At 42.8% G+C, this 15775-nt stretch overlaps 1 protein-coding gene across 6 annotated transcripts in view; it reads left to right on the top strand.

Moving 5' to 3' along the window:
* Positions 1–15775, top strand: part of LOC100079997 (solute carrier family 22 member 15-like) — an 87350-nt gene that overhangs the window by 49731 nt on the left and 21844 nt on the right. For all 6 annotated transcript variants that reach the window (XR_003757932.1, XR_003757934.1, XR_003757933.1 and 3 more), the window contains 2 exons: positions 6511–6596; positions 14231–14339. Coding sequence is in view for 3 of the 6 variants with exons in the window: in XM_029060963.1 (XP_028916796.1) it covers positions 6511–6596; positions 14231–14339 (195 nt within the window). In the remaining 3 variants the exon portion in view is untranslated. The remainder of the gene's footprint in view (positions 1–6510; positions 6597–14230; positions 14340–15775) is intronic.

Below are 15775 nucleotides of genomic sequence, written 5' to 3' on the forward strand. Positions count from 1 at the left end.
GCTATGTGCAGAGCACTGTTCTAAACACTGGGATAGACACAGGGGAATCAGGTTGTCCCACGTGGGGCTCACAGTCTTAATCCCCATTTTACAGATGAGGTAACTGAGGCACAGAGAAGTGAAGTGACTTGCCCACAGTCACACAGCTGACAAGTGGCAGAGCTGGCATTCGAACTCATGACCTCTGACTCCAAAGCCCATGCTCTTTCCACTGAGCCACGCTGCGGTTGAGCGCAGTTCCTGTCCCACATGGGGTTCCTGGTCTTCATCCCCATTTTACAGATGAGGTAACTGAGGCACAGAGAAGTTAAGTGTCTTGCCCAAGTTCACACAGAAGATAAGTGGCAGAGGTAGGATTATAAAAAACCCAGGTCCTTCAGACTCTCAGGCCCATATTCTATCCACTAGGCCACACTGCTTCTCAGTCACAACATGCTTTCAGTCACAAGGAGCACCTATTATGCACAGAGTAATAATAATATTGGTATTTGTTAAGCGCTTATTATGTGCAGAGCACTGCTGTAAGCGCTGGGGTAGATACAGGGTAATCAGGTTGTCCCACGTGAGCCTCACAGTTAATCCCCATTTTACAGATGAGGTAACTGAGGCACAGAGAAGTTAAGTGACTTGCCCACAGTCACACTGCTGACACACAGTCACACGGCTGATAGAGAAGCAGCGTGGCTCAGTGGAAAGAGCACGGGCTTTGGAGTCATAGGTCATGGGTTTGAATCCTGGCTCTGCCACTTGTCAGCTGTGTTATTATTATTAACATTATTAAGTGGCAGAGGTGGGATTCGAACCCCAAGCCCGTGCTCTTTCCACTGAGCCACACTGTTTCTCTATGCTACTTGCACTTGGTGAGGTGGCTAGCTCCCACCATATTCACGTCCCACTGGGGAGGCACCCACTTAGACATCAAATCCACTTATTCATTCAATAGTATTTATTGAGCGCTTACTATGTACAGAGCACTGTACTAAGCGCTTGGAATGTACAAATCGGTAACAGATAGAGACAGTCCCTGCCCTTTGACGGGCTTACAGTCTAATTGGGGGAGACAGACAGACAAGAACAATGGCAATAAGTAGATTCAAGGGGAAGAACATCTCATTAAAACAATAGCAAATAAATAGAATCAAGGTGATGTACATCTCATTAACAAAATAAATAGGGTAATGAAGATATATACAGTTGAGCGGACGAGTACAGTGCTGAGGGGAGGGGATGGGCGAAGGGGAGGAGCAGAGGGAAAGGGGGGAGAAGAGGATTTAATAATAAATAATAATAATGTTGGTATTTGTTAAGCGCTTACTATGTGCCGAGCACTGTTCTAAGCGCTGGGGTAGACACAGGGGAATCAGGTCGTCCCACGTGGGGCTCACAGTCTTAATCCCCATTTTACAGATGAGGGAACTGAGGCACAGAGAAGTGAAGTGACTTGCCCACAGTCACACAGCCGACAAGTGGCAGAGCTGGGATTCGAACTCATGAGCCCTGACTCCAAAGCCCGTGCTCTTTCCACTGAGCCACGCTGCTTCTCAAGCTGATTTAGCTGCGGAGAGGTGAAGTGGGGGTAGAGGGAACAGAGGGAAAAGGGGAGCTCAGTCTGGGAAGGCCTTTTGGAGGAGGTGAGCTTTAAGTGGGGTTTTGAAGAGGGGAAGAGAATTAATTTGGCCGAGGTGAGGAGCGGGGGCATTACAGGACCGCGGGCGGACGTGGCCTAGGGGTTGATGGCGGGATAGGCGAGAACAGGGGACGGTGAGGAGGTGGGCGGCAGAGGAGCGGAGCGTGCAGCGTGGGCAGTAGAAAGAGAGAAGGGAGGAGAGGTAGGAAGGGGCAGGAGACTTGCACTTGATGAGGCGGCTAGCTCCCACCATATTCACGCCCCCGTGGGGAGGCATCCACTTCGACATCAAATCCATTTAAACGTTACCCATGGTGAAGTGTCTGGCTTCCAACCCCACAAGCGCTTAGCAGGACGGGACACTCACCCATCCCACGGCTCCTCACTTGGTACAGGCAGAGTGGCCTTCGCACGTTCTGGACAGAGGCGACCTGCAGCTGGCTGCTGCAAGTCCAGTTCCTCTGATCCTGTTCAGATGGGGCTAAACTTTAGGGAGGCCTCCTAAAGCTGTGTGACCAGAATTTTTAAAAAAGCGCAGTTTAGCTTCATTTTGAGCAAGTGCAATGTTAACACATTTGGACAAAAAGAATCCAAACTAGAATTATGTGATGATGGGCTTGAAGCTGTGAATTACAACTCAGGAAAGAGATTTGTTAGGCCCTATTGAAATATATTGAAGTAATACATGGAATGATCACTGTCTTCAAGTTGATTGAAATCTGAAGGGATGACATAAATCCCAGTAATACTTTTTGTTTCAAGTAGTATTTGTTGAGTGTTTACTATGTGCCAGGCACTGTACTAAGCACTGGCACAGATACAATATAATCAGGTTGGGCACAGTCCAGTGTGGGGCTCAAAGTCTTAATCCCCATTTTACAGATGAGGTAATTGAGACACAGAAAAGTGATGTGACTTTTCCTAGGTCACACAAGCAGAGAGGTGCCAGAGTAGGGGTTAGAACCCAGGTCCTCTGACTCCCAGACCTGTGCCCTTTCTACACTAGTTCTCTGAGTTAGATGAGGTTAAGCATGTATTGATTCCAGTTACCATTAGATCAGTTGTGGTCACAGATCTCACCTCCTGGCAGTCCTCTGCAGATGAGATTCAGAGCCCCAGCTTATTATTATGATGATGATTGATGGTAATCACAATAGTAATAATAATGATTGTGATATTTGTTAAGTGCTTACTCTGTGTCAATTAGTGGTATTTTTTGACCACTTACTATGGGGAGGGCACTGTACTAAGCACCTGAGAAAGCAATATGACTTAGTGGAAAGAGCATGGGTTTGAAAGTCAGAGGTCGTGGGTTCTAATCCTGGCTCTGCCACTTGCCTGCTATGTGACCTTGGGCAAGTCACTTAACTTCTCTGTGCCTCAGTTTCCTCATCTGTAAAATGGGGATGAAGACTGTGAGGCCTGCATGGGACAACCTGATTGCCTGTATCTACCCCAGCATTTAGAACAGTGCTTGGCACATAGTAAACACTTAACAAATACCATTATTATTATTATTATTATTATTACAGTATAATAGAGTTGGTAAAGATGATCCCTGCCCACAAGGTATTTACAGTCCATAGGGGGAAAATCTGGGGTAGACCCAAAGTTATCAGGTTGGACCCAGTCCCTGCCCACATAGGGCTCATGGTCTAAGAGAAGGGATTAAAAGGTATTTAATCCCCAATTTACATATGGAGGAACTGAGGCACAGAAATGTTAAGTGACTTAACCAAGGTCACATAACATCCTAGTCACTGAGAGCTGGTGGCTTCAGTCCTGGTATCCAATAGTTATTTGGACTGAGGTAAACCCAATTGTACAACAGATAGGTACTGAGTGGGGAGTTGGGTATTTAGGGAAGCCTATTAAGGATATTGCTGGTTGGCCATGGGACTTATCTGGGCTTGGAATCTAAAGTTCATATCTGTATGTGTCATACCCCTGGGTGGCCTACTCTAAATCAATCATCACTGTAAATTGGAAAGTTTATCAAGTTATCATAATATGGGTTACCCAGATAATGAAATAAACAAGGCAAACAATATTTGTCACTGGTCTGCCATAAATTATTTCCATCTCCAGATAAGTAGCTAGGCAAACAGATCTCTGCAGGGCTGAATTCACATGTCATTTTATTCTTTAATAGATGGGCATTAAGAATATATCATGAATGCTCATTTCCATAAATATTTTGCAGTGATGTTTATTACAGTAATCAATTCTCTCTCTGAGATAAATTGATATTTTAAGCTACACTTTACAAATAAGGACACTGAGACTTAGTGCCCCGGCCAAAGTCATAGGCCGGGTTAGTGCCAGACCATACAAGGCCAGGTCTTTTCATTATCTAGGCTTTAAAGGAGCAGAAAGCCACTTATCTCTTACCCCAGCCTGACCCTGGGCATTGTTTGGAATCATTAGGTTAGTTTGATTTCTTAAATGATTTCTCAGTTAGAAATCTCCCGTTTTTCATGAAGGGGACCAGAAAGCAGAGGTTCCACCCTTTATGTACCCCTGTCTACATAGTATAGTTTGCAGTAAATTGATTTGGCCAGAAATTTTGACTTACAGGGATGGAGAAAGTGGAGGAATCACCTTCATAGACTTCCCCCTCTGCCTTATAAACTGCTTCTTCGTTTTTTCTTTTTTTTGAGATATGTTCCTTTGCTGGATGAGTGAATGTAATAGTGAGCAAACACATAAGTGGAAGGTGGTGAAATTTCTGAGATAAGATTTCAAACAAACAGATAAGCCAAAGATAACCCACTAAGAGCACTGATGAATGGCATTTTTGTTCAGTGAACTGAGCCAATATTTATTGACATGATCTTGGCTGCAGGCTTACAGAAGAGAAACACATGGACTAATGTCAAGTTATCTGTGCTATAGTCATTTTCCTGACCAAAATATTTGACCCCATCAGAAGACTGTGTTTGATAGCCTTGAAAAGATCCAAAGTTTACTCCATAGTACCATGACAGGTCACGGCAGAATTAAGGGTGACAGGTCATGTCCTATCATCAGAGCAGTGAAGCGGAATGTGTAGCAGGACCAATTTTATTTAAGCCATTTTATGTAGCATGCTGGAAGATAAAACAAGGAGGCTGGTGCTGATGGTAGAATTTTCTCCTCAGTCTTTTGGAAAAGCTTCCAACTCAACAGGTTTCAAGAACATATTAAACCCTCTACTAAGTCAAACCAGTGGACCAGCCCAGTATTTTGTCTCTGATGATGGCAACACAAGGTATTTTGAGAAAGAGTAGCTGCCGTTCTTGATATCAATCATTAGGGTTATGGATATGCTTTGTGATATTCATAACTCCTCCTCTTAGTAATGCATATGAACGTTGCCAGAAATCTGTGAGCTCATGATCCAGGAGTTATTTTATACTTATCAGTCTGCCCTGGAAGCAAGTAGGCAATGCAGATAATTTTGAATAGCTTTGAAAAGACAGTAAACCTCTGTAGACTTTAATTAAGCCTGAAGAAGTCCAAGTTTAAATATCGGCCACATGGGAAAACCCAAAATCAAAGATTTCATTAGCATTGCAAAGCTGAAGACTGCCACTTAGGCAGTAAGCTGTCCAGTGATGCCATAAAGCATAAATAAAGAATAAAAGAATTGGGTGATAAGACCAGCCTTCTTCTTCTTGTTATCATTATTGTTATTAGTAGTAGTAGTAAAGTGGGGTGCCATTGTGGCATTAGGTAATAGTACCCACTAGGTGGGTACTAGTGGGTACCCACTAGGTGAAATGCACTGTACCCAATACTTAGGAAGTACAAAAACTGTCTAAAAGTATAATGAGAAAATACAGAAAATTGGCACATTCTCTGTCTAAAAGGAGTTTATACTCTGGGGAGATCTAATGAATTTAGAAATAGAGTAACCAAAGTGAATAATGTAGGTACAAGCCAATGTGCCTTTCAATCAGTTGTATATATTGAGTGCTTATCTTGTGCAGGACACTGTACTGAGCCCTTGGGAGAGTACAAACAACAGTGTAACAGGCATATCCCTTGCCCACAATGCACAATCAGAACCTCTATCTAAAGCTAAGGTCCATTTTTATTTGTGAGGTTTCATCCCCTTTATTTTAATTTTTATGCTGGTGGTAGGTCTAAACAATTCTCTTGCTCAATTAAGAGTCACTGAGAATAACTCAAAAGGGCTTTTCAAAAGTTCATAACCTAAAATTAATAGCTCCGTCAGTAGTGTCTCCGTTCGACACCATGGTTCAGGATCTTTTTGTGTAACATCTTCAGTTTACAGTTCACTATTAAAACATCTATGAGTCCCATGACATGGCAGCATGGGATTGTAGAATTAGACAAGGCTGTCACAAGGAAAGTTTGTATTCCATAGACCCAATTAGGCCCCGTGGATAAACGGCACATTCTTCATAGTTTTATATTCATTTTGCACATTTTAGTGGTGAATTTGTAAGTAATTTTGAAACTAATTTTTTCCTAAGAATATCTCCTTGGGAGGAAAAACTGATTAGAATAGATGAAAATTAAAGACTAGCCTATGCACATAAAACTCTTTCTAGAAAAATAAGGGAAAGGTTAGAGAAAGAATATAATCTTGAGTAGTTGGGTTCAGAGAGTTGCAGTGTAAGACCTTTCCGGTAATGGTAGGGTAAGCAATGTGGGAGAGAGACTATTAATAGGCAATTTGTGTCAAGTAATAGAAATAATAGAGCATACTGTTCAAAATGTAGACTTAGCCATGGTTCTATCAGGTCAGCTTGATAAGTGTCATTTTCCTGACTCAGTCAGGAATAATGAGAGGTCCAAAGTGTTTAGTGACTTACTTTGCTAGAACTCTGAATGCCTTATTTATGGACATCAGCCTTCTACTCCTTTACTTCTAGGGCAGGAAGACAAAAAACCACTGCCGTTTTTCTCATTTTTGCTGGATTTGCCTGCATATTTTCCACATTTTTACCTGAACACTCAGGTAAGTATAAAATATGTTGAGTACTTGCGCTTTTCCCTTAATTGGTTGGAGTGCTACGAAACCCATAACACTTTTTTGGAAACTCATTAAAAATGGAAGAGGCAGAAAATATAAATGATGCTCATTGACCTGAAATTTATTGTGTTTTTTAATCCTAGGCAAAAAAGACCTTTCAATATAGTACTAGGTTTGTATGGTATAATTGGTGTCAAATTAGGGTATACATTTAAAAAATTTTTTTTCTAATTTGATAATTGCATTTTCAGAGTTCTTGAAGAACATCTCATTTTATCTTGTTTTAAGAGGTTTTGGAACTCCAACCCTTGTTCAGTACTTTCCAATTTCCATATTTTAAAATGAATACGTTGTTTTATGTAAGGTCGTCTTCAAATCTGGCACTAAAATGGTGATAATATGCAACAATTGCCAAATTATATATTTTCTTTTCATTCCAACTCTCTATTTTAACATAGGTTCTAATGGGGTTGTTTCTTCCTGGCTTTCTCCCCCGTCACAGAAAATGCCTTCTCCAAGGTCATCAATTGACCTCCTTCTTGCCAAATCCAGTGGCCTCTATTCCATTCTAATCTTCCTTGACCTCTCAGCTGCCTTTACTGCTGTGGTCCACCCCCTTATTCTGGAAACATTATCCAACCTTGGCTTTATTGACAATGTCCTCTCCTGGTTCTCCTCCTATATCTCTCTGGCCGGCAAAGAGGCTGCTGCAGTAATCAAGGCAGGATAGGATAAGTGCTTGGATTATTAATAATAATAACAATCATAATAATGGTATTTGTTAAGTGCTTAACTATTTAACTATGTGCCAGGCACTGTACTAAGCGCTAGGGTGGATACAAGTAAATCAGGTTGGAAGAGTCCATCCCCTGTGGGGCTCACAATCTCAATCCCTATTTTACAGATGAGGTAACTGAGGCCCAGAGAAATGAAATTACTTGCCCAAGGCCACACAACAGACAAGTGGCAGAGCTGGGATTAGAACCCATGACCTTCTGACTCCCAGGCCCGTGCTCTATCCACTCTACTTCTCCAACATGGTAGCAGTTTGGATGGAGAGGAAAGGGCAGATTTTAGTGATGTTGTGAAGGTTGAACTGACCTTAGTGATAGACTGAATATATGGGTTCAATGAGAGAGGACTCAAGGATAAGACAGGAAGGATGGACATGTTAAGTTGGAGGTGACGGCAGGACATCCAAGTAGAGATGTCTTCAAGGCAGAGGGAAATACGAGATTGCATAGAGAAAGAGAGATGAGGGAGCAAATGAGTTCTCCAAGGGAGTGATTGTAGATGGAAAGTAAAAGGGGAACCAGAACTGAACCCTGAGGGACACCCATAGTTAGGTGGTGAGAGGCATAGAAGGAGCCCAACTAAGGAATCTGATTAAGCTCTCATATCCCTACATTTTCCCACTTCCTCTCCATTCTGCATAGACTATGTACTTGTATCTGTATCTTTTAAACACTTGATATTCACTTTATCCTCAGCCCCACAGTACTTAGGGATATATCCGTAAATTATGTTAATATTTTTCTCCCTTTTTAGACTATAAGCTTGTTGTGGGCAAGGACCATATCCACCAACTCTGTTATATTTTCCCAAGTGCTTAATACTTGCACACAATAGAGCTCCATAAATGCTACTGAATGATTGGCTGTGATATTTTCTAAAAACAGACAGGTAGTTTGCATTTTCACATAGTATTTCAGTGATGAGATGATGTTTACAGATGATAATATCAGCACGGATCATATAGAGTTCTTAAATTTTATAAACCAGTTAAATTTCAAATGGATTTCATGTGGAGGGGAGCTTGTAAAGGTAGAAAATGAGTCATTTTCCAGCAAGATATGACCAGAAAAGGTTTTTAGCTCAGAAAGATGTGAGTCAGTTTTGTCCTGACTCAGTTCTCTGGATGATGCAGTGTGACTCACTTCCCAGCATGATATAATGCTTGTTCCTTGTAGAATCTGACCTCCCTGTTATTTTTTCTAAAAAGAAGAGGAAAAAAATTAAAACTGTAAAATATTCCAAGGGATGCTATAATCAGCCTAATAAAGCAAGTCTTGATTTCTCACAATGGATTTAAAAGAATAATTAGGTTTCAAATGCCTGAATTGTTCATTCCCATCCATTAATGTCCAAACACACTAACGGATTAACCAACATTTGATGGAAAACAGTTTGCATATAAAGGCAGCCAAAATGGCATAACAACAGTGTGAGCCAATGCAGAGATGGTACAGGATCTCGGGCAGTGGCTGTTGTTTTGGAAGCCATCTTGCCCCCCCTCATTGGCCCTCTCCCCTCTCACAATCAGAGTCTACCATTCTGTGACAGCTGAGGAACAGACAGCTGTCAAAGTGGAGGGTCTGAGAGGATCAGCAAAATGACCAAGGTTTAGAGGAGATTGTCTCATCTGCCTTCCAGAACTGCCCTTAGAGATGCAGAGGAAATCCGATCCTTCACTTCCTTGACAAATATCTTCCCAGAATTGCTGCATGATGTAAAACAAACCCATAGGTAGTACAGTGATATCTATAAGGAATTTTCTTTGTACATTTAGAGCTTCCTAAAGTGACTGGATGTTTCCCAATAGAAGAGGCGATAACAAAATTTGGGCCCCTGTCCTGGCACCCAAATTCTGGTTGGCAGTACTCCATGAGGTCACCCTTTCATTCAGTGGGGTAGTGATAGTGGTGACTGTGGCTTCCTTTTCTGCTGCTGTCACACTGCCAAACAACAGTGGGAGTGATGGCTTCTGTTGCCATGGGCTAAGCCATCGGAGAGAGAAAAAACAAGGCAATACAACTGCTCCATTCCCCCGCAGCTATTTCCCCATCTCAGTTGGAAATCTGCCCCTGCCCCTGTTCTTCCTCACAATTTGAGCTGCTATTACCATTGCTGCTGCTGCTGCTGACAAGATCTTCTCCCTAGGGCTTCCAATCTAGAATGTAGTCCCTCATTCCCAGAACCCTCCAGGGATCAAAACCCAGTAGCAGTAGTGGTGGCCATGTCAGCACTTCTCGGGAGAATCAATCAGTGGCATTTACTGAGTGTTTACTTTGTGCAGTGCACTGTACTAACTGTTGGAAGTGTACAGTAAAGTAATTTGGCATACATGATCCCTGCCCTCAAGGAGCTTACAGCCTAGTGGAGAAGAATCCCGGCTAGAGCTGATTGCTGTATGAGATAGGGAAATGGCCACAGTGGAGGAGCAGCTTTGCTGCTTCAATTGGATGTACCCCTCTGAACTACTCTGCCAAGTACATTTCGATTTTTGGATTTGGTTTGTATTTGTGAGCTTTTCAGGCCAGTATGGGGAAGTAGTGGATATGTATGTGAAAAGTTTGTAGGTTTGTGTGAGACAGGAACATATTTTTGTGTAAATCCTCTGTGTGTGTGTGTGTGTGTGTGTGTATGTATTTCTTTCCTATCTTCCCTCAATCTCAGACCACTGGCCCTTCCTCATGGGACCCAGCCCCCAACTCCCCACCCCATCATAAGCCCTGTATACCTGCTTCACTTCACTCAACATGTCTAAGACTGAGCTCCTTATCTTCCCTCCCAAACCCTGCCCTCTCCCTGACTTCCCTGTCACTGGGAACGGTACTACCATACTTTTCGTTTTACAGGCCCGCAACCTTGGTGTTATTCTTGACTCTGCTCTTTCATTCACCCCGCCCACCCAATCCATCACCAACGCCTGCCTGTTTTACCTTCACAATATCGCCAAGATCCGCCCTTTCCTCTCCATCCAAACTGCTACCTTGCTGGTACAAGCTCTCATAATATCCTGACTGGATTATTGTGTCACCCTCCTCTCTGATCTCCCATCCTCCTGTCTCTCCCCACTCCAGTCTATTCTTCATTATGCTGCCTGGCTCTTCTTCCTACAGAAATGCTCTGGGCTTGTCACTCCCCTTAAAAACCTCCAGTGGTTGCCTATCAACCTTTGCATGAAACAAAAACCCCTCACTCTTGGCTTGAAAGCTCTCCATCACCTTGCCCCTTCCTACCTCACCTCCCTTCTCTCCTTCTACTTCCTACCCCATACACTCCGCTCCTCTGCTGCTCAACTCCTCACGGTCTCTCATTCACACCTGTCCAGCTGTCCATCGCTGGCCCACGTCCTACCGCTCTCCTGGAATGCCCTCCCTCCTCACATCTGCCAAACTAACTCTCTTCCAAACCCTACTAAGAGCTCATCTCCTCCAGGAGGCCTTCCCAGACTGAGCCCCCTTTCCCTCTGCTCCTGCTTCCCTCCCCATTCCCCCTTTTCCCGTCCTCTGCTCTTCCCCCTTCCCCTCCCCACAGCACTGTGCATATTTGTATATATTATTTATAACTCTGTTTTGTTAATGATGTGTATATATCTATGATTCTATTTATCTTGATGATATTGATGCCAGACTACTTGTTTTGCTTTGTTCTGTTTTGCTTTGCCTCTGTCTCCCCCATTTAGACTATGAGCCCATTATTGGTCAGGGATTGTTTCTATCTGTTGCCAAACTGTACATTCCAAGTGAGTAGTACAGTGCTCTGCACATAGTAAATGATCAATAAATATGATTGATTGAATGAATGAATGAATGAATACTTCAGAAGAAAGGATTACTTTAGTCTAAGTCTAGGGTGGCCCAGAATGCTTCAATCAGTGGTATTTATTGGATGTGTGCCGAGCACTGGACTGAGTGCTTGGGAGGATGTAGTGCAATAGAAGGATGCAGTGCAATAGACATGATCCCTGTCTTCAAGGAGCTTACAATTTAATGGAGGAGCTTACAGACTAATGGCTTCAGAAATACTCAATCTGTTCTTGCCCCTTCATCGGCAGCACTGAGTTGGCAACCTGGGCCTTCGGGTTAAGTTTGGCTTGCTTAACTCAGCAGCAAATGGGCTAGAGTCCAGCCTAGGGGAACACTGTCAAAGCCCAAGCTGGTGCTGATGTTTGGATGGTGCTAGGGTTGGTGGGGCTCCAGCTATGACCATGTTCCTGCTCTTAAGTCTGAATTTGCAGGGGCGATTAGTAATAACAATAATGATGATAATAAGTAGCAACAACAATAATGAGTGTGCTTATTAAATGTTTACTCTGTGCGAAGAACTGTATTGAGCACTAGTGTAGATAAAATATAATCAGGTCAGACAGAGTCTTTTTACCACACGGGGCTCACAGTCTAAGAGGGATAGAGAACTGATATGCAGTCTCCATTTTACAGATGAAGTGAAGCACAGAGAAGTAAAAGTGACTTTCCCAAAGTCACATAGAAGGCAAATGGTGGAGCCGGGATCAGATCCCAGCTCTCTCATTCACCTCACACATCCAATCCATCACCAATGCCTGACGGTCTCACCTTTACAATATCGCCAAGATCCGCCCTTTCCTCTCCATCCATCCTATCTTACTGGTACAAGCTCTCTTAATATCCCGACTGGATTATTGTGTCAGCCTTCTCTCTGATCTCCCTTCCTCCTGCCTCCACCTGCTCCAGTCTAGTCTTCATTCCGCTGCCTGGATCATCTTCCTGCAGAAACGCTCTGGGCATGTCACTCCCCTCCTTAAAATCCTCCAGTGGTTGCCTATCAACCTCTGCACGAAACAAAAACTTCTCACTCTGGACTTCAAGGCTCTCCATCACCTTGCCCCCTCCTGCCTCTCCTCCCTTCTCTCTTTCTCCTGCCCACCCCGCATGCTCCGCTCCTCTGCCGCTCACCTCCTCACTGTCCCCCGTTCACGCCTATCCCACCGTCGACCCCTGGCCCACGTCCACCTGCTGTCCTGGAATGCCCTCCCTCCTCACCTTTGTGAAACTAACTCTCTTCCCCTCTTCAAAGCCCTACTGAGAGCTCAACTCCTCCAAGAGGCCTTCCCAGACTGAGCTGAGCTTCCCCTTTTCCCTTTCCTCCCTGTGCTCCCTCTCTGCTCCCCCTTCACCTCCCCTCAGCTAAGCCCCCTTTCCCCCCTTTCCTTCTGCTCCTCCCCCTCTCCCTTCCCCTCCCCTCAGCACTGTGCTCAATTGTATATATTTTTATTACCCTATTTATTTTGTTAATGAGGTGTACAGCCCCTTGATTCTATTTATCGTGATTAAGTTGTCTTGTTTTTGTCCATCTGTCTACCCCGATTATAATGTAAGCCCATCATTGGGCAGGGATTGTCTCTCTCTGTGGCCAAATTGTACATTCCAAGTACTTAGTACCTTGCTCTGCACATAGTAAGTGCTCAATAAATACGATTGAATGAGTGAATGAATCCCAGGTCCTCTGATTCCCAGGCCCAGTAGGCTTTATCCAGGGATTAGCCTGATGACCAGAAAGTTGAAAACAGGCACAGCTCTTCCCCCCCCGCCCCCGTCTGGTCTAGTCCATTCTGTGACGCATGGAAAGGCTCACCACAGAAAGGTTTTTGAATCCTGGACCAATACATGGATTCCCTGGGCTGGGTGCCAGAGGTGTTGGGAAAATATTATTGTTTTAAGCCTCATTTTCCTCTTCTGAGAAGAAGAAATGGTAAAACTAGCTTTTGATCAGAAGGATAGTACATGGGGCAACTATTGTTTGCTAGCTATTTTCGTTAGCAATAAGCAGCCGGTGCCCCAGTGGGTATTCTAAGTGCACAGTAATGTAGGTTATTAGTGAGGAGGATTGGGATCAAGCCAGCTGGAATCTACCTAGACTGTGGTCCATAGATGGAATCTAAAGAGAGAGCCTTCAGGGTTGCCAACTTTCTGTAAATTCATAGATAATCCGCATGAACACACTAAAACAGGCTGTGTCCTTAAAGGGGGTAGAAATACTCAGGTGTTCGTCAGTGGGGGCTACCATCACACTGGTATATGAGCCACAGGAGTCCCAAGAGTGTCATTGCCTCCACCACAGCCTCTGCTGCTTTGTCATACAAAGGCCAGTAAGGCCGATGTCTAGAAGTGAAGTTTGTCCTGAGTCTGGCCAGCTGCCCCAGGAGAACAATCCACAACTTTCCCACCCCTTCCTTCCCCCCAAGAGTGCCTGCTCTCCTCCACTAAGTCTGGTAATAAAGATGTTGGAAAGTCATCATTTTCATTCACATATGTGAAAAGTATCCTCAGCAATTGGCAGCCTTGATTGCTGTCTCCTCTCATTTTGTGGAATAGGAGTGTGTATTGAATGTCTCACTTGTTCTGTATTAATTAATTAATTTAATTCATTCATTCAATTGTATTTGTTGAGTGCTTACTGTGTGCAGAACACTGTACTAAGCCCTTGGATAGTACAATTCGGCAACAGATAGAGACAATCCCTACCCAACAACAGGCTCACAGTCCAGAAGGGGGGGGGTACAGACAACAAAACAAAACAATTAGGCATCATGGTATGCTTTTTTGGAGGATGGGGTGGGAGGCAGTGGGAGGGAAAGCAGTTTCTTCAGTCCTGTTCCAAATTTTCTAATGGGTTCAGAAATGATACACTTTTGTGGAGCTATTTTTTTCCATTTTTATCTTACTGTAGCACCAAGCAAGTAAATACTTTGCTGAAGTAGTTGTCCTGTGAAAAAAACTGTTTTCCAATGAAATTCAGACTAAAATGTTAACATGGTTTATTTTATTGTAGCCTTTCATTTTCTCTTTCCACAGATTTTCTTGTCAGCCCCACATGGTTAGCCTTGGGTGGAAAATTGACTGTGAGTGCTGCCTTCAACATTGTCTACATTTATACATCTGAACTCTACCCTACAGTAATAAGGTACTTTGCATCATGATCAACACTCACTGTTTGTAAATGAATTTGGAAAATGACTGCTAGCATATTTTGAATACATTATTTTGCAGTAATTAATCTATTACTTTTTATATTAATCTACTAATCTATTAATAGATTAATCTATTAATCTATTATGGAGAAGCAGTGTGGCTCAGTGGAAAGAGCCTAGGCTTGGGAGTCAGAGGTCATGGGTTCGAATCCCAGCTCTGCCACTTGGCAGTTGTGTGACTGTGGGCAAGTCACTTAACTTCTCTGTGCCTCAGTTACCTCATCTGTAAAATGGGGATTAACTGTGAGCCTCACAAGGGACAACCTGATTACCCTGTATCTCCTCCAGCGCTTAGAACAGTGCTCTGCACATAGTAAGCGCTTAACAAATACCAACATCATCATCATTATTATTATTATTATAGCTTCACATTTTTTGAAATTAATGATTCAAATTTGTGTAATTAAAATAGAATTTTCATATGGGGAATGCAACTTCCCACAGGCCCACTTTTTCTTAGCCCTAACGTAATGATGACAGTATTTAAGTAGCTAATATGCGCTAACCACTGGGTAGATGAAGCATAATTAGATTGGACACAGTCCTTGTCGCTCCTGGAGCTCACAGTCCAGGAATACTTAAGCAGGAAGAATAAGCACTAGAAATTTTAAAATGCACGTTTAAATCATTTTTCTCTTATAAAAGAAGTGTTGAAGGGTAGTTTACCACATTTACAACCTGTAAATGTGTATCTCTATTGGATACAGAGCTGGGTATCTGTAGAAATAAGAAGTATAATTCTTCTAAGAAGAATATATAATTATATTATATTATAATTATATAATTATAATTATATTATATTATATAATTATAATATAATTCTTCTAAGAAGTAGAATATATAATAAGAAGAATAAGAAGGGAGAAATAAGAAGTATAATTTTCTTGGAATTTTTGACATGTTGTTTTAATAATGTTGATATTTGTTAAGCGCTTACTATGTGCTGAGCACTGTTCTAAGCACTGGGGTAGATACAGAGTAATCAGGTTGTCCCACGTGGGGCTCACAGTTAATCCCCATTTTATAGATGAGGTAACTGAGGCACAGAGAAGTTAAGTGATTTGCCCACAGTCACACAAGTGACGAGTGGCAGAGGTGGGATTCGAACTCGTGATCTCTGACTCCCAAGCCCGGACTCTGTCCACTGAGCACGCTGCTTCTCTAAAAGGATTAAAGGATTGAATGTCAGTTTCAATACCTAGCTATCTGGAATGTATAACGTCAGCTCCATCTAGTGTCAGCACCAGGCTTTGCCAACTGCTAAAAAAAGCTTTTAGGAATCAGTATAAATTACTTGACTTGCAAAATTTTTTACTGTCATTGACATAATTTACGAAAAAATGATGGTTGAAAATTGAAAAATTAAACA

This window comes from Ornithorhynchus anatinus, chromosome 3 (genome assembly GCF_004115215.2).
Source record: "Ornithorhynchus anatinus isolate Pmale09 chromosome 3, mOrnAna1.pri.v4, whole genome shotgun sequence".
Lineage (NCBI taxonomy): Eukaryota > Metazoa > Chordata > Mammalia > Monotremata > Ornithorhynchidae > Ornithorhynchus > Ornithorhynchus anatinus.